This window comes from Phalacrocorax aristotelis, chromosome 3 (assembly GCF_949628215.1).
Source record: "Phalacrocorax aristotelis chromosome 3, bGulAri2.1, whole genome shotgun sequence".
Taxonomy (NCBI): Eukaryota; Metazoa; Chordata; class Aves; order Suliformes; family Phalacrocoracidae; genus Phalacrocorax; species Phalacrocorax aristotelis.
The window spans coordinates 41220835-41241785 of record NC_134278.1 but is presented as its reverse complement, the minus strand read 5'-3'; the positions used below and the strand labels follow the sequence as shown (position 1 = coordinate 41241785).

Below are 20951 nucleotides of genomic sequence, written 5' to 3'. Positions count from 1 at the left end.
TTTTATCAGATTACTTATGTTTAAAATATGTTTAATTATAAAACTGACAGCATTTTTAAAAATGCATTAGTTTTACTGTTTAACTTTGGTATTTTCAGTTTAGGTGATGATTTGCATGTTTCACTTTTGAGTAACCATTTTCTACTTAGTACCTCAGATCTTCATTTCTAGCTGAAGTGATTGAGCACTGAGTGAGGCATGCAAGGTTGTTTTGTTCTGTTTGGGGTTTTGGTTTTTTTTAAGAACATATAATTTCACACCTCTTGCATTTTCTTTTAAATTTTATTGACATTCTAGTTTTTATTTTAAAGGGATTAAATACTCCATGTGCTAGAGAGGCAATTCTGACAAGGCACTGTTGAGATACCTTTTTTAAGATTAGAAATTGTGCAAGAAGTAATCGCTTCCTGACTAGTGCAGTATTTCCAAAATACCTGAACTGTGAGTCTCCATTTTCATATATCATCAGAGTTGCCTAGATGTAGTAGGGACCATTACTGAACTAGCCACATCTCTTTAAAACACTGCTTTAGAATAAACCCAAACCAATTTAGTATCCCGTAGACACTTTAAAGTCAGGAGCTGAATAACTAGAAAACATTGGTTCCAACAACGTGTTGTAGTTGAGGAAATCTCTGCAATTCAGTAGGCAGCAGCCCACAGTACTTAATGGATTCTTTGAAGAGTTAAATTGCATCCTTGAGCATGCACTAGAACACGGCTATTTAAAATGTTACAGAGCTGGGATGTCTTTCTAAAATTCTGTGATTACAGACGTGCTGTGCATTAGCATGGAAGTCTAATTGACAGGAGCAAACTACTCTGATAAAGCATAATTCAAATGGATTATTGGAGATCTCATGTTTTGTGATGTAACTTTTTCTCTCATTAAAACAAAAAATCTGGGTTTTCTTGCATGTGAAATTGCACTCCTGTGATAAAGTTTTGTACTAAGGGGGGTCATTCTGTGAAAGCACTGCAGCAATTTTTAAAAGACATTTTAAAGAAACTCCCTCCATTTTTATATGCATCATCAGATGAAGAATTAAAGAAAATAACCCTAAACAGGTCATGATATACAGTAGCAACAATTTGCTTTAATGACATATTTACTGTCCCTGTCATATGCAATAGTCACTGCAGAATATTTTTTCTTAAATTGAACTTTGAGGTTTTTCCATTTTTGTACTGAATGATGTACATGACATTATTACATCATGATTTTTGTTGCTGCAGCTTCATCTGTGTCCTGTTCAATGGGGAAATTGGAGTGTTAACACCAAAAATTCTCATTCAGATTCTAAATATTTATCGATAGCTACATATTAATTTACTTAATTGAGGACAAACACATCACCTTCACCCATTTCAGCTGTGTGGAAAATGAGAAATAAGCTAGGTTGGGAAATTCTTTCGGGCTCCTCTGATATGGTGGCACATGGTTGACATCCCACTTGATTTCCCACTGTATTAATATTTGCACATTATCTCATACATATCTTCAAACGGCTACATTTGAAAAAGACATCAACAGACTGTTTCTTTTGTTTTCTCCCTGATATCTTCTGCATTACCTTTCTCATTTTGCTATCTCTGTATACATGTTTTGTTGTAAACCGGTCCGATACCCAGTCTCCTGCCAGCCTATTCTCTTTGGCTTTTGAGCATTATGAGCTACAGGCTAAGTCTTGAGGAAGAAGCTACTGAAAAAATACTGAGTATAAAAACATCTAAATTGTATAAAATCCATTACATGCTACTAACATCCTTAAAAACTGGAATGTATCGAGCTTTGCCTTGGAGTGGAAGGAGAACGGGTTGAGAGCTTGTGGGACAGCCCACACATTAGGGGACAGCCAAATATGGGTGACACTGTTGTGGGTGTTTGCTACAGGCCACCTGATCAAGAAGAGGAAGCTGATGAAGCCTTCTACAAACAGCTGGAAGTAGCCTTGCAATCGTAAGCCCTGGTCCTCATGGGGGACTTCAACCACCCTGATATTTGTTGGAAAAGCAACAAGGCGAGCCATGCATGATCCAGAAGGTTCCTGCAGAGCATCGAGGACAACTTTTTGATGCAAGTGGTGGAGGAGCCAACGAGGTGAGATGTGCTGCTTGACCTTATCTTAACAAACAAGGAAGGGCTGGTTGAGGATGTGAGAGTTGGGGGTAGCCTTGGCATCAGTGACCGTGAGATGGTTGAGTTTAGGATACTGTGAGGTAGAAGCAGGGCTATGAGTTGGGTTACAACCTTGGACTTCAAGAGCGCCAACTTTGGCCTCTTCAAAGACCTGCTAGGAGGAATCCCATGGGCTAGGGCCCTGGAAGGCACGGGGATCCAAGAGAGCTGGACAGTATTCAAGGACCATTTTCTCTGAGCTCAAGATTGGTGCATCCCCAGGAGCAAGAAGTCAGGCAGAGGAGCCAGGAGACCTGTATGGATGACCAAAGAGCTTCCAGAGAAACTCAAACGGAAGAAGGAGGTTCACAGTGTGTGGAAAAAGGGACTGGCCACTTGGGAGGAATATAGGAATGTTGTCAGGATTTGCAGAGATGCAACAAGGAAGGCCAAGGCCCACTTGGAATTAAATCTGGCGGTGCATGTCACAGATAACTAGAAGGGCTTCTTTAAATACATCAGCAGTAAAAGGAAGACTGGGGATACAGTGGGCCCACTGCTGAACGAGGAAGGGCCCTGGCAACCCAGGATGAAGAGAAGGCAGAGTTGCTGAATGCCTTCTTTGCCTCGGTCTTTACTGCTAAGGCTGGCCCTCAGGCATCTCAGCCCCCAGAGGAGAGAGGACAAATTGGGACAAAGGAAGACTTACCATCAGTTGAGAAAGACTGCGTCAGAGATCACCTATGCAAACTGGATCCTCGCAAATCCATGGGCCCCAATGGGATGCACCCGTGAGCGCTGAGGGAGCTGGCGAATGTTCTTGCTGAGCCACTCTCCATCATCTTTGGAAGGTCGTGGAGGACAGGAAAGGTGCCCGAGGACTGGAGGAAAGCAAATGTCACTCCCATCTTCAAAAAAGGCAAGGAGGATCTGGGAAACTAGGCCAGTCAGCCTCACCTCCATCCCCGGAAAGGTGATCGAGCAGTTCATCCTGGAGGTCATCTCCAGGCATGTACAGGACAAGAAGGTTATCAGAAATAGTCAACATGGATTCCCCAAGGGGACATCATGCTTGACCAACCTCATAGCCTTCTACGGTGGTGTGACTGGCTGGGTCGATGAAGGGAGATCAGTGGATGTTGTCTATCTCGACCTCAGTAAGGCATTTGACAATTCGACACTGTCTCGCATAGCCTCCTCACAGACAAGCCAAGGAAGTGTGGGTTGGATGAGTGGACAGTGAGATGGATTGATAACTGGCTCAACAAGGGAGCTCAGAGGGTCATCATCAACAGGACAGAGTCTGGATGAAGGCCTGTCACTAGTGGTATTCCCCAGGGGTCTGTGCTGGGTCCAGTCCTGTTCAACGTATTCATCAATGACCTGGACAAATGGATAGAGTGTAACCTCAGCAAGTTCACAGATGATACCAAGCTGGGAGGAGTGCCTGATACGCCGGAAGGCTGTGCTGCCATCCAATGAGACCTGGACAGGCTGGAGAGCTGGGCCAAGGGGAACCTCATGAAATTCAACAAGACCAAGTGCACCTGGTCCTACACCTGGGAAGGATCAATCCCATGCACTGGTACAGGCTGGGGGCTGAACTACTGGAAAGCGGCTCTGCTGAGAAGGACCTGGGAGTGCTGCTGGACAACAAGCTGACCATGAGCCAACAATGTGCCCTTGTGGCCAAGAAGGCCAACAGTATCCTGGGCTGCATTAAAAGGAGTGTGGCCAGCAGGTTGAGAGAGGTTATCCTCCCCCTCTACTCCGCCCTAGTGAGACCACATTTGGAGCACTGTGTCCAGTTTTGGGGCCCCCAGTTTAAGAAGGATGTGGAACTCCTTGAGCAAGTCCAGCTGAGAGCTACGAAGATGAACAGGGGACTGGAGCACCTCCCATATGAGGAAAGGCTGAGAGACTTGGGTTTGTTTAGCCTGGAGAAGACAAGACTGAAGGGGGATTTCATAAATACCTATAAATATCTACAGGGTGGATGTCAGCACAATGGAAGTAGGCTCTTTTCATTAGTGCCCAATGACAGGACAAGGGGCAATGGGCACAAGTTGGAACATAGGAGGTTCCACCACAACATGAGAAAAAACTTCTTTCCTGTGAGGGTGGCACAGCAGTGGCACAGGCTGCCCAGGGAGGTTGTGAAGTCTCTTTCCCTGGAGGCATTAAAAACCCATCTGGATGTGGTCCTGTGCCCCCTGCTCTAGAGGAACCTGCTAAAGCAGGGGCGTTGGACAAGATGATCTCCAGACATCCCTTCCAGCTCCTACCATTCTGTGATTCTGTGAAAAAGATACAACATATTTATTTAATCTTGGTATGTATGTACAGCATAAAATACATGTTCATGTTCAAGTTACAGTTCATGCTGACAGTCAGATTTTAAAACATTTCTTAATCCTCTTTAGGACATATTTTAAAAGAAAAGATTCATACAGATAAATATGTCCAGGGAAAAAAACATTATCTAATGCAGCAGTCTGTCACAATGTCTCTTGGACTAAACTAACATGTTTTTTATAAGGAAACAGATTTTCAGGAGACTAGTCAAAGGAGATACTCTACTGAATATCTTCCGTAATAATACCAGGAGCTGCTTTGAGAAGGAAGGATTTATTTCAGAATTGGTGAGTAACAGAAGGTAGAGGAAAAAAAACCACTGATGTCATTTAAAAAAAACAAACCAACAAATAAACAAAATAACCCCCAAAACATACCAACAACTAAACACGGCCTAAACTCAGAAGGGTTGGGATTAAACACCTCATAGATGAGTGCAAAGGCGAGACACAAAAAAAAAATACAGTGTGTCTTAGTGTGTAGGCCACAACATTTCATAGTGTATTCCAAGCTGCCTTCTTTCACAAAATGCAGGCCAAGATAAGACGATGGGCTTATCGCAACAAGACGCATGCATGTATGCTGAACCATGGTGAGGTGGTCTGGGCAAGCTCAGTTGCACCATATGGTCCTCAAAGGCCCAGGTAGTAGTGGCCCAGAAGTGACTTACAGGACAGTATCAGAGCTGTCTTTGCTATTGCAGCAGGATTTACCCTTTATTATAGGTTTTAATCTCCACTCAGTGTCAACTAAAAGCCATTCTGGACTCTGCAGAACTAAAAGGTAGTGTGGGTACAAATATAAGTATAAACCAGGCATGAACATGTTCACATTGGAAACGGATTTCTAAAGCAAGAGAACAGCAATGTTTTGGAGCCTCTGCTCAGCGCAGGGAGAGCAAACAGACTATATCCAAGAGAACCTCAGCTTGTCAGTGAAAAGAGGTATAAGTTGTGGTGAGCGTGCCAATTACTTGAGAGTGTTGGCGTCAGGGAACGCTATAGTCCTAATTCACTTTCTCATCAGCACTGAGTTTCTGACCCAGATGAAATCACATCTTCATGTAGGTGTTTATATGTCAGGCATGTGTCCACTCAGCCAGTACCAATACATTCATCTCTGCAAGTTTATGTTTTTGGTCCTTCTATTTAGGCTGCCTCCTTGCTCCTTCCCACTCAAAACCCAAGTCTCATACCTAGTGCATGCTTCCTTGATAAATACTGCTCTAGTCCTTTGTCAGCTTTCTGTTATTCCAGATAAAACAACCATCCAACAATTTGGGAGCCAGTAATGCTTTAAGTCCCTCACACCCAGCGCTGCTAGTTCTCTTCTGCAGCTGGGGTTCCTCTAATGCTGCTGGTAAAACTGCCTGGTCAGATGGAGTGGTGGATGTCATAGCGATCAGGTTAAAATCTTTAACCAGCGCTCCTGGGGTTTCTAGAAGCATCACCATCCACTTTGCAGTGGTATCATTCAAGGGACCTGACACCTGTCACACATTTCCTACTTGTTCTGAAGTTAAATCAACTATTGATTGAATTTTCCCATTGTTCATGCACATCCACATCAGTTTTGGGGACTACTTTGATAACAGCCAGAGCCATCTGAGCTGTGGGAAATGTAATCTGTTTCAACTTTTTGCAAAGCAGTATAGAGAGAGAACGGGTGTGCCTTCAGGGAATTCCAGTAGGGCCAAATCAAAAGGTCCCAGGGGCCAACATCTTTGACTAAACCCTGCAGTGAGAGGTGGAACCATACTTTGCTTTTCTGCAGTGCCCTTTTCAAAGTCTGAATCATCCTCTGGCGAGCCACATGGTCTGATCCACAAATCGCTTCTCTTTTAATGCTCCCTTCACAGCTGTCCAAACTTCTTTTGACTGCCAGTATGCTGTTCATCATGCTGTCTGGTCTTGTGTCCTAAGTGCTGAATGAGAGCTCCACAGCAGAGGCAAACAAATCAGCTCACTCCCACCAGTCCTGTTCCCCTTGCTCAGCATTGTTTCCAGTCCTGTTCCTTCAGCAATTTCATTTCATATTTCAATTCCACATTTTCTAACTATAAAACAGCAGTCATCATTCCAAGTTCTGCAATTCTTCATACAGCCTGTTACACAGAAACTTGAGCACTGGCTTTAAATTTAGTGTTCTCTTGACAGACTATAAATGCCTTTCCTGCTTTTCTCACTGCAACCTCTCCCATGAAGATTTCCTGCTCCCATGAACTGAGTGCATCCTTTAAAGTTTCTCAGGATGGGAGAAGTCCTTTACAAGAAGGACACTGAGTTGCTGGAGTGTGTCCAAAGAAGGGCAATGAAGATGGTGAAGGGTCTAGAGCACAAGTCTTCTGAGGAACAGCTGCGGGAACTGGGGTTGTTTAGCCTGGAGAAGAGGAGGCTGAGGGGAGACCTTCTCACTCTCTACAACTACCTGAAGGGAGGTTGTAGTGAGGTGTGTGTTGGTCTCTTCTCCCAAGCAACAAGCAATAGGACAATAGGAAATGGCCTCAAGTTGTGTCAGGGGAGGTTTAGATTGGATATTAGGAAAAATTTCTTCACTGAAAGAGTGGTCAGGCATTGGAACAGGCTGCCCAGAGAGGTGGTGGAGTCACCATCCCTGGAGCTGTTCAAAAAATATGTAGGCGTGTCAGTTCAGGGCATAATTTAGGAGACATGGTGGGTGGTGTTGGGTTGATGGATGGACTAGATGATCCAAGAGGTCTTTTCCAACCTTAATAATTCTATCATTCTATATATGAGAGAAATTTACTTCCTGTGGGAATAAAACTCACTTTGATTTTCAGTAATTTGTGTTCATAAATCATGTATATATGAAATGGCACTTCAGGGCATGGTTTAGGAGAAATGGTAGTGTTGGGGTGACAGTTCAGCTTGATGATCCTAGAGGTCTTTTCCAACCTTAATGATTCTATGATTCTATAAGTTCATTCCCTTCTTCTCTCCCCTCTTTATATTGCTACCATTAATAGGCCACATAAAATCCAAGTTATAAACCTCTGATTTGAATAGTTACAACAGCACCAGACTGTACAATTGTTTTCAGCTTTTATTATTCCTCTTTTGGAATAACATGGTTCCTCTGCAGCCTGCATCCCCTGCCAGTCTGCACCTGTTGAGTCACTTTGCTAGCAACCTTCCACTACCTGCAAAAAAACCCTGCAAACAGATAACACACAATTCAGAAGTGTAAAGTAATAATTTAGTGATTAATATAGGTGGCTATGAACTAGACTAAGCATTAACATGCTCACCTCCCCCTGCAAGACACCAGTCTTCACTGGCCAGTGTTTCCAACTGCCACTTTCTAACTCTTCGCTTTCCCTTCCACCATTTTATACCTTTTCACATCAGTGTTTTCTTCTGGACCTCATCTCAACAACCCTACTTCCATCTCTGGTTCTTCCTTTTCTTGCCTGGCTCTGCTGTGCAGCCCCTGCTCAAGATGCAGCGACCCCCTGCGCATGCTGAACTGAGGCGATGGGGCTGGGCCCTACCACAGCTGGGCTGTGGAGCCCAAGCAGGTGAAACTGCTGAGGGAGGTGACTTGCTGGCAGGCAGTGGAGATCGCGTTGATATGGTTGGCTGGAGGCCAGAAAGCAATGTAGTTTGCCAGGGTATAGACATGTTCAGTCAGCAGAGCCACCCTCTGGGCTCTCTTGACTGTTGTGATTAGGGGTTTAGTCCAGTTGCCCACATGGGTCCCTTGTGTCATTGAAGGTGCTTTAGGCACTCCACCTGGCCTTCAGCTACTGCTTCATTCGATAAGGTACCAGTATCCCATATTATACCTTTCTGCTCCATATGGATGTCTGGCATACCTTAGGATACCTCATATGGCATCGGATGCTTATCTGTATACAATTGAATCAAGCCCTAGATTTCCACTAACCATCTGAGAAACCCCTGGGTGTCCCAGGTATCTATGGGGGGCTTCCAGAGACAATTGATAACTCAATATATCTCGGTTAATGACACAGTGAGCTTTAATCATCCTTACACTGGTTGTAAAACACTTTTTAGGAGCTTTAAATTAAAAGCTTGCTCATAAATCCTTTATTTCCATTGCTGAGTCAGTAGGAGCTGTATGCAAGCAGCTGTACACAAGCAGGTACACGCAAGTTCACATCAGAGTCGTGAATAACGTTTTTTGAATGGATGGGGTGGAAAGACTGCTTGATGGCAGTCCAACAGACATAATCCTGACTCCTTTCCTTCTGGCTGCCATGTCATTGTGAAGACAGATGCTCCCTTCCCAGAAGGAATGTCACGGGAGTAAGTTGAAGTGAAGGGGCAGGGGGAGCAACTCACGTAAGGAAAAAGTGACAGAAAGAAAGTCTGGGGCCTGAAGCGCCGAAGAAGGAGGATCATGAAAAACTGGCTGCATGAATCAAAGGCTACGCCTGGCATTTGCTCCCTAAACAGTAGCACAGGAGCAAAATTATTTTTAATTGGAGTAGTTCATGACTACTCTCCAACTATCTAACTCTCTGCAATTTGCATGGCAAAGAATATGCACCAGAGAAAATTTCTGCCATTATGTGTAGTTGCTAAATATAGAGTAACTACATCACAGAAGTCCAGAGTCATGAACAGCTGTCACTTGGACAGTGTCTTCAGCTTTGACTTGCGCCTTTGCACGTTCCTTCTGAACCAGGAAACCATCTGAACTATTGCAAAGATGATGCCAGAGGGGTGTGAGTCAAGTGTCTGGCGTGACTCTTCCCATTCTTCAGGGAGAAAAAAAAAAAGGTGAAAATACCTTTATTTTGACTTCACATAGTGTGGACTACTGCAAGATGTTCCACAAACTCTGCACTGATGATCCAGATCAGGCACTCGCTTGCCTGGGCAGTTACAGCAACCTGGTAACTTCTTGCCTCGTTCGCTTTCTTCCATTTCTGAAATAATGCTAATTAACAGTCAGCTGGCAAAGCCGCCCGTTTTGTGAGATGGTTTCTTTAGAACTGAGCTTGAAGAAAAGACAGTAATTGCTTTCTTGAGAAGCACTATACATCTGTGCGATTGCTACAGAGCATTGGTTACACAATGCTGTGCTTGTTTTTATCGGTGAGGAGGAGGTGCGCTTGTTGAATCCAGATTTACTAGGTCTGAATTCACATAAAGGATTTTAAAAGCAGAGACTGTATTAGTCACCAATGAGCACAATTATGCTTTCTCTTCCAAGTGAGTCATATCTGTTCCCACTGATAATATAGGCATATTAATATTAGATTCCTTAATTCCATTAGAATTTAATTATGCAGCCAACTATCTGTATTGAAAGGGTAGCATTATACAGGAAGAAAACCACTCTACATTTTCTGAATTGGTGAAAGCAGGGTGTGAATGCTTTGTACAAAGAACTATTGTATTTTCATAAGCTTTTATGATCTCAAACCTTCTCTAGAGGAAATGATTTGTAGCTGAGTTCATGAGACAGCCTGCAAAGCATACAAAACCCACTCTGAACTGACTTTAGGTAATAACAACATATAGTACACACCGTTGAAATGTACCTTACCTCACACAATTATATGACCTGCACAGAGAAATAAATGATAGTTCAGTATCACATTACCTAGCTTAATTCCCTGGGATCTGAAAGAATATAGACTGATGAATCAGACCTAAGTGCAAAAACTGAACCCCTGTGTCACAGAGGTGTCCTGCCTCCAAGAGAAAGGAGAGGTTTTGGGAGTAACTCCCTCCTCGGTGGCTCCTGCTGGAGGCCTCTTGGCGTCCATCCTCCCAACTCTGCATGCTGAACTCTGCGATTCCCATTCCTACCTGCTGAGCTCCCCTCTTGGCCCTTCAGCGACAGTTCAACAAGAGTCTTAACTGTTAAGAGGCTCTATTGACTGAAATGTTTGTCATTCTTTTAAACTAAGGAGAAATGCACAATATGTTTGTATCAGATACATAGAGCTGTACACACATATGAAAATACCTACCTACAAACTGTCTACAACATAGATATCTTAGCCTAATCCCCCTTTGCAGCTAATGGAGAAATCTATGAACTTCTAAAGCATGATTTGCTGGATCTACAGCTAACATGTATGCCAGGTAAGATGAACTCTGCTGTAAAAACTCCTGGTTTTCTCTGTTAGCTGTGCAGTAGTAAATCAACCCAGAAATGTATATCCATAGTCTGCAATTGTCCAGGGGAATTCTGCCCATCTGTTTACTCTGATTTGGCCTTTCTGTCACAGTAGAAATGGCTGCAATTTAAGATTTATGCATTTTATCAGACCTTATGATTGTCAATAATTTTGTAATATTTTTTGCAACAGAGGGGCCTATATGCTTCTTTGCTCTGAAGCTAGGTAGCTGTACTAGAATCTCTGTTTTCATCCAAAAGAAAAAAAAAATCAGTATACCACAACTGCAGAAAAGTATATAGAAACGTGCAAAACCAACTTATTGGAAACTAGAAATTTTTAAAAAACCCAAAACCTAGAAATTATTAAGGTTTTTTTTGGGTCAAACCAAAGCCTTATTTAAAAGTAAAACATTTAATAAAGCCAGACAGTTTTTAATATTTTGAATTGTCAAAACCAATTATTCTTGCTGTCCTGTAACCAACTTGAAGTTGTACAAAGGCTTTCTGCAAGGATTTAGCATGGTATTAAATAACGAAATCTTTGTTGCAGCACCATTCAGGCAAACTTTCAGTTTCTATATGCTTCAGCTGAGCATGTTTATTTTTTCACCAAGCTAGATCATATGACAGGATACACAAGCTACATGAAGTGCTGCCAGCACGTAGGATTTGACTGCAATTTTGCTACTATGTTTGGCATTTGGTTTTTAAAAAATGCAACTTCTAGCACAAAATGGCTTCTCCGTGCAGAAATCTAAACAAAAGACAGATGAAAACACAAATTGGAAGTGTATTTTTGCCCAGAAGCAGGAAGAGAAGGGAAGCTGCCACTCCAGACCGGCAACACTGACTACACAAGAGCTCTGCAGTGCCTGCTTGTCATCTGCCACAAGCAGCTGCTGACTTGTGGGGCTGAGAATTAAGCCCCAGATTTCTACCCTTACGCTGACTACTTCACAGGAATCAGCAGTTTCACCTGGCAACATTCATCTCCTGCAGCTCTGACCTTTAATAATACGCCTGAAAATTAAAGCAGTCTTGTACTGGTAGCTGTGCACAATTTCACGTGGCAATTACCCCAGCACCCAGCTGGGTCATGATGTAGCTTACTTAAATGGGGAAGATGTATACAACCTATCAGTGAATTTCTGTTACTTACAATTTAAGTCTGTTCAGCCTATTTTCAATAGTCTTCAGCTGTCATGTAGTTACAGTGACTGTGTATTTCTTTTTTTTTTTTACCTAAAAGCCCAAGTTTCATGTTAACTGCAGGTGTTTCCTCCTTGAACTATATAAAATGGCATTGCTAGTGCTGCCAGGGTCAAAGGCCAGAGCCCAGAAGAGAAAGCTGAACTCCACATTACTCTTAACTAGTTTGCCATAGCTATCACTTCTTGATTCATGACATTATTCACATTATAATATCATGTTTGAATTACCTTTTGTCAAAGTAGATCCCAGAACTTTTCATGTGGAAGTCGATTTCCAAAGGCAAATGCTGCTCTCCTACTGTGGGGAAGGGCAAGATTTAGTCACAGGTGGTCCCAGAGCCCTTCTCCCACTGCACAGAAAGGTGGCTCTGGTAAACAAGGAAAGATGGGACTCACCTGCTATGAATGAGCAAAATAGTTTGTAAACATGACACCCAGTACCTGCAGCTGACATCTAGAGCAATCAGATCAGCCAATACTAACCAGAAATGCTGAGATGTGATCAAGAATCTTTGTCTGTAACCTATAGCCTGGGGTGCTTTTGGTATAAGAGAGAAGTACAAGGTCTGTCGGCACCATCCCTTCCCTTGTGCTGTGAACATTATTCACTCTGTATGTTATTTGTAGAGGTTTGTCCTGTAAAAGGAAGATCACTCTTTGGAAAATTCAGCTACTTGTTAAGGTGGAGTGAAGTTGCTTTACTTATTCATCGCTGTTACCAAAACATCACTATGCAACAGAACAGGAAAGGGAAGAATAACACCTTGTTTTGCAATTCTGAAAATATGAGGAGGTAAGAAAAATATACCTAGTCAACTGTTTTTGTTTACAATGGTTTTCTATTGCTGTTCCATCAAAGAAGAAAGGAGAACAAAGACATCAAAACATGAAAAAAATAGTTCTATAAAGATGCTTAGGAAGAATATATAAGTAATATAGCCAAAATTAAGGACAATTCATGAGTTAGAAACCGGAAAAGTTCAGTCATGTTTCTTATTTACAGCTTATAGTGAATTAAAGGGAAACTGAGACTGCTGAGAATATAACCACTTTATTTATTTCTGTAGCTATAAACTGTGAAAAGTGCTATCCCAAGCGTACTGTGGCTGTAACCAGGTGGCGGAGAAATGAAGTTGTAGATTCCTCTGGCACTGTGGGACAGACAAAGGGATCTGCCCATCAAGTCGTTTGGGATAATTCTTGCCTAAACTAGTAGTCCTTGGTGTATGACATCTTTTCAGTGTTCCATGATCCCAGAAACCAACAAACAAGATATTATAAAGTCCTACAGTACAGTTAAGTCTTTTGGGTGGAGCATTGGTGGGTCTGTGAGGCCCTAATTCCCCCCATTTCCAAACCGCTCTACTCGAGCCGAGGCCTTGAGGCACCTTGCCCCATGACCTCCGCCGTTCAAGGCAGAGACGAGACGGCGCGGGGGCTATTTTCACAATCGCAGCTACCACAGCAGAACCGCGGCCTGGCGATGGCGGCATCGTGCCCTGTCCCAGCTGCGCCTGGAGCCGTCGTTCTGCTCCGGGGCCCGAGGGTTGTCCACGGCTGCTGGAAACGGCTTCTGCCGCGCCGCACCGAGAAGGGTGGGCAGCCTGTGAATGTTAATTCGTGCTTCGTGGAATACAACCATACGAACATCTCCCGGCCACCAGGGCCCGCCTGCGCGGCCTGCTCGGCGCCTGGCCTGGGCGGGCCCTGCCGCGGGGCGGGGACGGGGCGGCAGGTGCCTCCCTCCGCGGTCACGGAGGGGCCGCCGCTGCCACGTCAGGGGAGTTTCCCGAGGCGCGGCGGGCTGGGCCCGGCCCGGCCCAGCCTTCCTTCTCCTCCGCCCCCGGCCCGCTGTCTGAGCCGCCGCGGAGGGAGGAAGCGAGCGAGAGGTGCCCGCTGCCATGGAGGCCCGGTACAACCTCAAGAGCCCGGGTAGGCGGCGCGGCGGGCCCGGCCGGGCGCAGGGAGGCGACCACCGACTTCGCTTGCAGGCCGCGGCCGGGCGGGGGATGCGGAGCCGGGCCGGGGGTGGCGAGGCCGTGCCTTGCCGGCTGCCCAGGCCGCCGCCTTTGGGGGCGGCCGCGATTCGCGGAGGGCCGGGGGGCCGGTGGTGCAGTGGCCGGCGGTGGCGGGGCCGGCAACCGCCTCCCAGGCGCGGCGGGACAGGTGCAGCGGCCGGGCCGAGGCCGCGGTGGGGAGGAGGGACGGGAGCCCCGGTTGGGCGGCTGCAGTGCCCGCGGGGGCGGGTGGGCGCCGGGGAGGTTGCGGTGCTCGGGCGGAGCTGGTGGCCTTGAAAACTCCCTCTGAGCTGTAATGTGGCTCAAAACACGTTGGCTATTTGGTGTGTCCGTGCGCCCACGCTTTTTTGCTAGTCCTTGGAAGCGTACCTTTGAACTTTTTGTAGGGTGGCTGAGCCCCGTTCCCCTGGGTAGCACCTCCTTTCCAAGCAGGTGTGTGTGAAAGGACAGGCTGCCATCCATAGCTCATTCTGTGTGGCCTGTTTTACAGAAGTGTTACTGTATGTGCTGTATTTACACACGTGTGTGTTTGTTCTTGAGATTCCATGTTAAAATTCATGCCTTGTAACTCCTAGACTTTATTTTGAATCCTTGAAGTGAGAGGGATGCCTCAAGAGATGTGGGAGATGTCTTGAGGAACAGCGCTGGAAGGGCAGGTTTCACTTCCTCCAAAGGGAAACTGAGGACAGGTGGGGTCCCCCCGCGGGGCTGTGCTGCAGCAGCCGCCTCTCGCCAGGTGTGCTGGGCTTCGACTCCTGGCAGCTGCACAGCTCATAAGGGCTAGCTGGGTTTGTGTGTCAGTCGCTCTCCTGCCCCTGCTTTCCCCTAATCTGGTTTTGGGAAGTAGGTATTACTAGCATCATATTATTATGATAAATAGTGGCTTTATTCTTAAGTTGTACTGTCCTATTATCAGCATGGGAGGGGGGAAGAAGCTTAACATTATGATGACTTGTACATTACAAACATAAATGGCAGGTTTATTTACAAAACAAGCCTCATGTGGATGACCTATCTATTGCTAAATTATGTCCCTCACACCAAGTTGCATATCTGAAAGATAAGAAGGATCACAAAGCAGATGATGTACTTGTAATAGTTTAAAATACGAGGAAGACTTCTTTTTTAGGGAGATGTGTTGGGTACATTGCGTATTTGAATGTGCAAGGCCACAAAAACACCGTCAATAGTTATGGTTAGCCACATCATTGGAATTAGTGGTGGTGTGCTGTATGGTGTGCTCATGGGATCTGGGTGGAGAGGGCAAATATTTGTGGTTTAATTTAGAAATGTTCTTCCCCTCTGTTGTTACTAGGCCTTCTTGTTTTCAAGAGAATTATCTTTACTGGAATTGATTTTCAGCACCCGTGTGATTCTGTAGCAAAATGAACCTTACTTGGCAAAGATTCATACAATGGGTTGATATTGCTTCCTGAAATTAATATAACATTAACATGCTAGAGAGCACGTTTATTTCTTTCCATATGGATGCTGAATATCTGCAAATGATTGAAATCACTACTTTTCAGTAGTCACTTAGGACGTGTGAAATCTTTCATTTAAAAAGATGGACAAAATGTATTAGATAAATAAGAAAAAAGATTTAAAAGAAATATTGTTTCTTTATCAGTGGTTGTTTATTAAACCAAGTTTATTGTAGTTATGTATAGCCATTGCATTTAGTTTGGTGCTTTTCTTACTAACCAGGTAGATAAACATATGCAATTATTTAATATTTTGTTGTATGTTTTATGAATTTCTATCTTGTTATGGTTACATGTGCAGTTTAATGATGGTATCTTATGCTTGCCGTTCAGCTGAAGGCTTACGATGGAAATGTAGAGTGCTCTAATAGTAAGGTGGTTTTAATTAATGTAAATGCACTGAAATACATAAAAAACAAATCCACCATGTTTCCTGTTTGAAATGGTTGTGTCATCTGTGGACTGAAGAGATTATTCTGGTAACTGAGCCCTCCAAGGCTTTTGAATGAGTAGCTGTCCTCATGCCTTCATGCCTGTTATTGTTCTGACTTGAATAGTGGAAGAACCCAGCTGCTAACTTTTAGGTCCTAGTTGGCTTTAGGGATTTGGAATGTGCTATCTTGAGACAGAGTGAAGAAAAAAATAATTTTGTACCTGCACGAGAGGCTTCTCATGTTGAAATCTGCTTTTGGACTTCAGCAAACCCCAGTTGCAGATGGTGACTTCCGTATGCTCAGTAGTTTTAAAGAGAGCAAATACTACTTACAGTTTTAGTACAAGTTATTCTAATGATTATAGTAGGCTTATCCAAAGTATCTTAGAGGAAAACGCATCTTAAATAGAAGTTTGTTAAAATAAACTTGTGCTTTTATTGATCTTCCTTTTGAGCCAAATTGTGCTGTAGAGCTATGACAGGAGCTGAAGTTCTTCTGTGGTTATACACGGCTACATGGACCTGTTTTCTGTGAGTAGGTGGGTTAGACCAGATCGATGAATGAGGAACAGTTAGGCTCTCTAATGCCTTTCTCTTTTGTGTGCTTTCATATAGACCATGTAAAGAGCGATATTGCTACACAGCTTTGTCAGGCAGCTAATTGCTGCTAGTCAGTATATTCCTCTTCTTTCTTATCCCAGTTTCTCCAGCTCATGTTAGTTCATCCCAACATGTCTAAAAGACAGTAACTCTCCACAGTTTGAAACAAATCGTTCCCCTGCATGTTGTGTCTTTGTTGATGAGAGGCAGTGCAGCTGGTGCTCTGGCAGCTTTTGGTTTACCATAGGTACACGTCATAGCTGCTGCAGGTCTGGCCTTGGTGAGGGTGGTGTGCTAAGCTGCTGCCTGTCACTTCTGTGTGCTGGTGTGAACTCCTGTCAGGTTTTTGTTTGTTTGCTTGGATTTTTTTATTTCTTCCCCAAAAGACCATTAATTCTGCAAGGGAAGAAATTTCACACTCCACACTCCAAGCTTCTTTATATTGCCTCAATAAGGCAAACCCTTTTAAGCTGTTGCTTCATATTTTTATGTCTATTTTTGGCACTTGTAAAAGGGCAAGCTATTTTCTGTCTTAGGATTTCAAAATGGATTAGTCAATCTATATCAGCCTGCTACCATATGGCTGATAAACCTTTCCCATCAATATTAAAGCTCAGCTGACTTCATCCTCTTCATGCTTCAGGAATATCCCTATTTTCTGAAATTTATAAGACAGCTACTTGGAATAATCTCGTTACTCCCCCCCCCCCCCGAGCTGTGACCCGTAGCCTGCTGCATGATCAGACGCCAAATCTTACAGTCACCGTTTTTGTAGTGACAGTCTCTGTCTTTCATGTAGGATGTTACTAGTCTTCTGAGCGGGTATTAGCATAGACATACTCGAAGAATGATGAACTTACGAGCTGTTCATAATTATGTATCTGAGACCCTGAAGATGTAAAGCAGCTGGCCTGCCTCTTGGCAAATGGTATTTCCGTTTGTTATTGTAGCAGAAGTCGAAGCAACCATCAAACTGAATTTTAAAATAAAAGCCATTTTTGGAACTTGTGGCTGCCAAGACAGTCGTTAGAGTTCTGCAATTGCACATTTCAGTTTTGAAAGAACAATTGTTTTGTCTTGTTACACGAGATCAGCATAAAATGGGAACTTGACTAGCGGAGAACATCACAGGAACAGTACATGATGAGTCACTTCATTGTCTCCATTTGCCTTTATTTAGACAGGGAAGTGTAATTTCTGTAATAAGGAGAAATAGTGTTCCGCAGATTATGATGTTTAGAATAATGTTGAAACTATAGTAGATTTTGGTAGAGGTGACTTTAAAATGGTGATGCTGTTCACCTGAGACTGGAGTCTCAACTCTTATTCAAGTATGCCTGTTTTACATGCTTCTGTTGCGGAGTTGTCAGAGCAAAGACTTGTTTAGTCCACTGTCCCATCATTGACAGACACAGTAGGGAGTGCTTTGGAAAAGAGCTTTAAAGAAACAGAATATGTAGTATGTTCTCCTCATCAGTGGTTTAAGGGCTTGCCCAACTGGAATTTTCATGTCTTCCAGGGATTTTATTTTGGATGGATATGACCAGGATATGTGGGTTTTGATTTTTTGGGTTGTGGTGGTTTTTTGTTTGTGGTTTGCTCTGGAGGTTGTTTTTGTATTGTCTCTCTTCTTTTTTGTGAAGAAGGATCAGGTATCTCAGTCCTAATGAAGTTTTAAATGTGGTCTTGATTCAAAATTACGTGACTATAAACTGCTATACAAATTTTTATGAAAATATAGTAGCAGTTTTGTGAAATGACATACAAAAATATATACAGGAACTCAAACCTATTTAAAGGACAGATGTGAACTCAGAGGAGTTAAAGGTGGGTATAAATGAGTCAACACAAGGAAAGTAGAGGAGAGGAGCATTAGTAATGTGGAGCTCACTTGAAGTCTGGTAAAGTGGGTTTATTTCTAGAGTACATACCATCTGACACTCATTCTGCAGAAGGATTGTAATTTATATTTCGGGGTAATTTTGTCTCAAGCCCCTTTTTACCCCCTTTTAATGTTTGTAATTCACTAACGATCACATGTTGTTCACAGGTTCTAAGCTGTCCAGGAAAATCACATCCACAGTGGAGCAGGTGACAGGCAGTTACCTAGTGACACTGTGCAGGTCATTGTGAACCTGTTAGAGTCTCTGTATGTTTAGATTTAATAAACCATTCTCTCAAGTGTACAATAGAACTTAAAAAAAATACCATTCTCCATATCAAAGAGCTGTAGTATAAGTATTTCGTAACTCCCCAGCCTCCTATGACTCTTTGCTTTAAATATGTTTTCTCGCATTCTTTAGTGACAACGTCAAAGCTCATCAAGTGTTGTTGTCTTACAAGAAATACTATGTCCTTTACACATAATCCCAACTTCTTTTTTTCCATTTGCATGATACAGTCTTTGTGCAGTTGAAATACTGACTGCCTGCGATTCACTGTTCTTTTTCCCCTTATGTGAAATTTAAACTTACCTTTAGCAAAGGGGATTTTCTTTTGAATGCGAAAATGGGCAGTTTGGGTGAATGAGTTCCCCGGTGCTTTGGGCTGCTGCGGGGACTGGTGGTGGTGGTGGTTCAGCAGGTGACACTGTGCTCCGAGTTCTGAAGTTGCTTGGTGGTTACACCAGCTATGGGTCACGCACTCTTGGCTCAGTGGTCAGATATTGAGTAGAGGGGGAAAAACCAAAGCCAGCTGGATTTTAAAAGACCTTTCCAAAACGTCATCCATGATGTACGTATCATCTAACTGAAGGGCCTTGATGCTTGTCTCATATTGATTGTGCATTTTCAATTTTTTACTTTTCTAATATTATCATCCAATATTCTTCCTAATTGTACTTACAGCATCATTAATAGATAAACATGTAACAAAGATGACTTGTATTTTACTAGTAGCTTAAGTGGGCTGAGTAGTTATAAACCCTTCATCCCAGAGAAATTTCCTAAGAGTTTTACTAATTCCTTAGAAAACCTGGATTTGATAAGTAAATTGCATCCCTCCTTTATGCTGTCTTGGTCAGCAGAGCCATGGGAAAAAAGTACTACTTTTTATGTATTTCTACTGAGTAGATCTTAAAATCTTATTTAAAATAAAGAAAAAAAACCCCAATAGCAGCCATTTAAAAAAAAAAAGAAAAAGTAGAAAGCATTTGCTGAGGCAGTAAAAGCTATCAGGCAGTTTTATTCCTTTTTTTCCAGATCAGATAAGTCAACTTGAAAGGTTAGGAGGTCTCTAGCTTTATGCCAGCTGTTTCAGGTTCCTTTGTTATGTCCTTTCTTTTTCAAAGAGGAGAACTGAAAATTGGTAGAATGAAAGAGTTGCTATCCATTTGAGGAAGATACTGTCACACACAGCGCATATCACGTAAATATGGATCTGTTTCTCTGACGGTCCTGCAGTCATCTTTGTGCACAAAATGCTCTCTCTTTGTGTGATAGAGTGCTAGGGGCTGAGCCGTGCTGAACTGAGACCTCACCCTCCCCGTGCTTCCTAACTTGGGTTTCATTACAGTGTCACCCACCTCACCTCTACCACTTGCCTTGCCCGGATCTGTTTCTGCTGTTGAGCTCTTGCACCTGAGTACCATTGCCTTTTGTAGACAAGTTGTGGCAGATCTTTAGGAAGCTTGTAATGGTGTTGGGTTTTTTGGTTTTTGGAGGGACTTGGAACTTCTATCAGATTTTCTGAACTTCCAGTTCAGAAGACTGATCACTTGCATTTTTTGTGTACAGGAGGGTTTCTCAGGCCATGAGGCACAGACTAGTCTAGCTGGGTGTGATAGCAGCAGTACTTGAATGTGACTTCAAATACAGCCAATGGAAGCAGTTGAATTGAACAGAAATTTCAGGATAGCTTAATAGATATGGAGTAGGATTTGACCAGGACACAGTTTTTGACAGAAATAAATCTACAAATCCTACATGCATGTATTACACAAATTTTGCTCATTAGTTGTGCTATTCCACTGCTGCTCAATCCTAAAGCAGGCTGGTGGCTTTAAATTTGATTATCCAATTTTTAACAGGCACGTTTTGCTTTTCAGAAAAAATTTGGTAAGTTTGGCGTAATACAAGAGTCAGATTGTCAGGCAGAGCCTCTGGCCCTTAGCACCCACCCTTTCCTTTCCTCCCCAGCACAGTGGAGAGCTGCTGCGCTTCCTGCCAGGGTGGGAGCTCTCCTTTGCTCTCCAGAGCTAGCCCAGAAACTTAATTTCCTCAGTATTTAATTTCAATGAACATTATGATAAATTGTTGCCAAGTGTACCTGTGAAAGCATGGTTATTTTTCATGCTGACAATCATGCCATGCTGAAAAAATACCTTGATTATTTTGTCTCTGAAACCTGTCTTCGACAAATTAAATGTCTTGAATTGAGTTTATTTTTGGCTGAATTAGTGATACTTTTTGACCTTATTGACAGTTTGCAATTCTTTATTTTGAATGGGCCCAAACAGTTCTAATTTCTCAGAATTGCCATTGCCAAATGTTTACTCAGATGACTCAGTGTGATTTTAAGTGGGTTGAAATACCATATTTTGCATCAAAACTTTTTAATGATGCTTGGATAAGACTGTCATTTACATGTTGCAGGCAGACTTTGTGAATTACA

General features: G+C 43.1%; 1 protein-coding gene across 2 annotated transcripts in view; it reads left to right on the top strand.

Moving 5' to 3' along the window:
- Positions 1–13549: 13549 nt before the first annotated feature.
- The window catches only part of UBE2J1 (ubiquitin conjugating enzyme E2 J1), a 29329-nt gene continuing 21927 nt past the window's right edge, over positions 13550–20951 (top strand). The window contains exons 1-2 of one of the 2 annotated variants that reach the window (XM_075087274.1): positions 13663–13737; positions 14399–14512. Coding sequence is in view for 1 of the 2 variants with exons in the window: in XM_075087273.1 (XP_074943374.1) it covers positions 13707–13737 (31 nt within the window). In the remaining variant the exon portion in view is untranslated. Of the gene's footprint in view, positions 13738–14398; positions 14513–20951 lie in introns of both variants that reach the window. The other variant, XM_075087273.1, reaches the window with a different exon arrangement.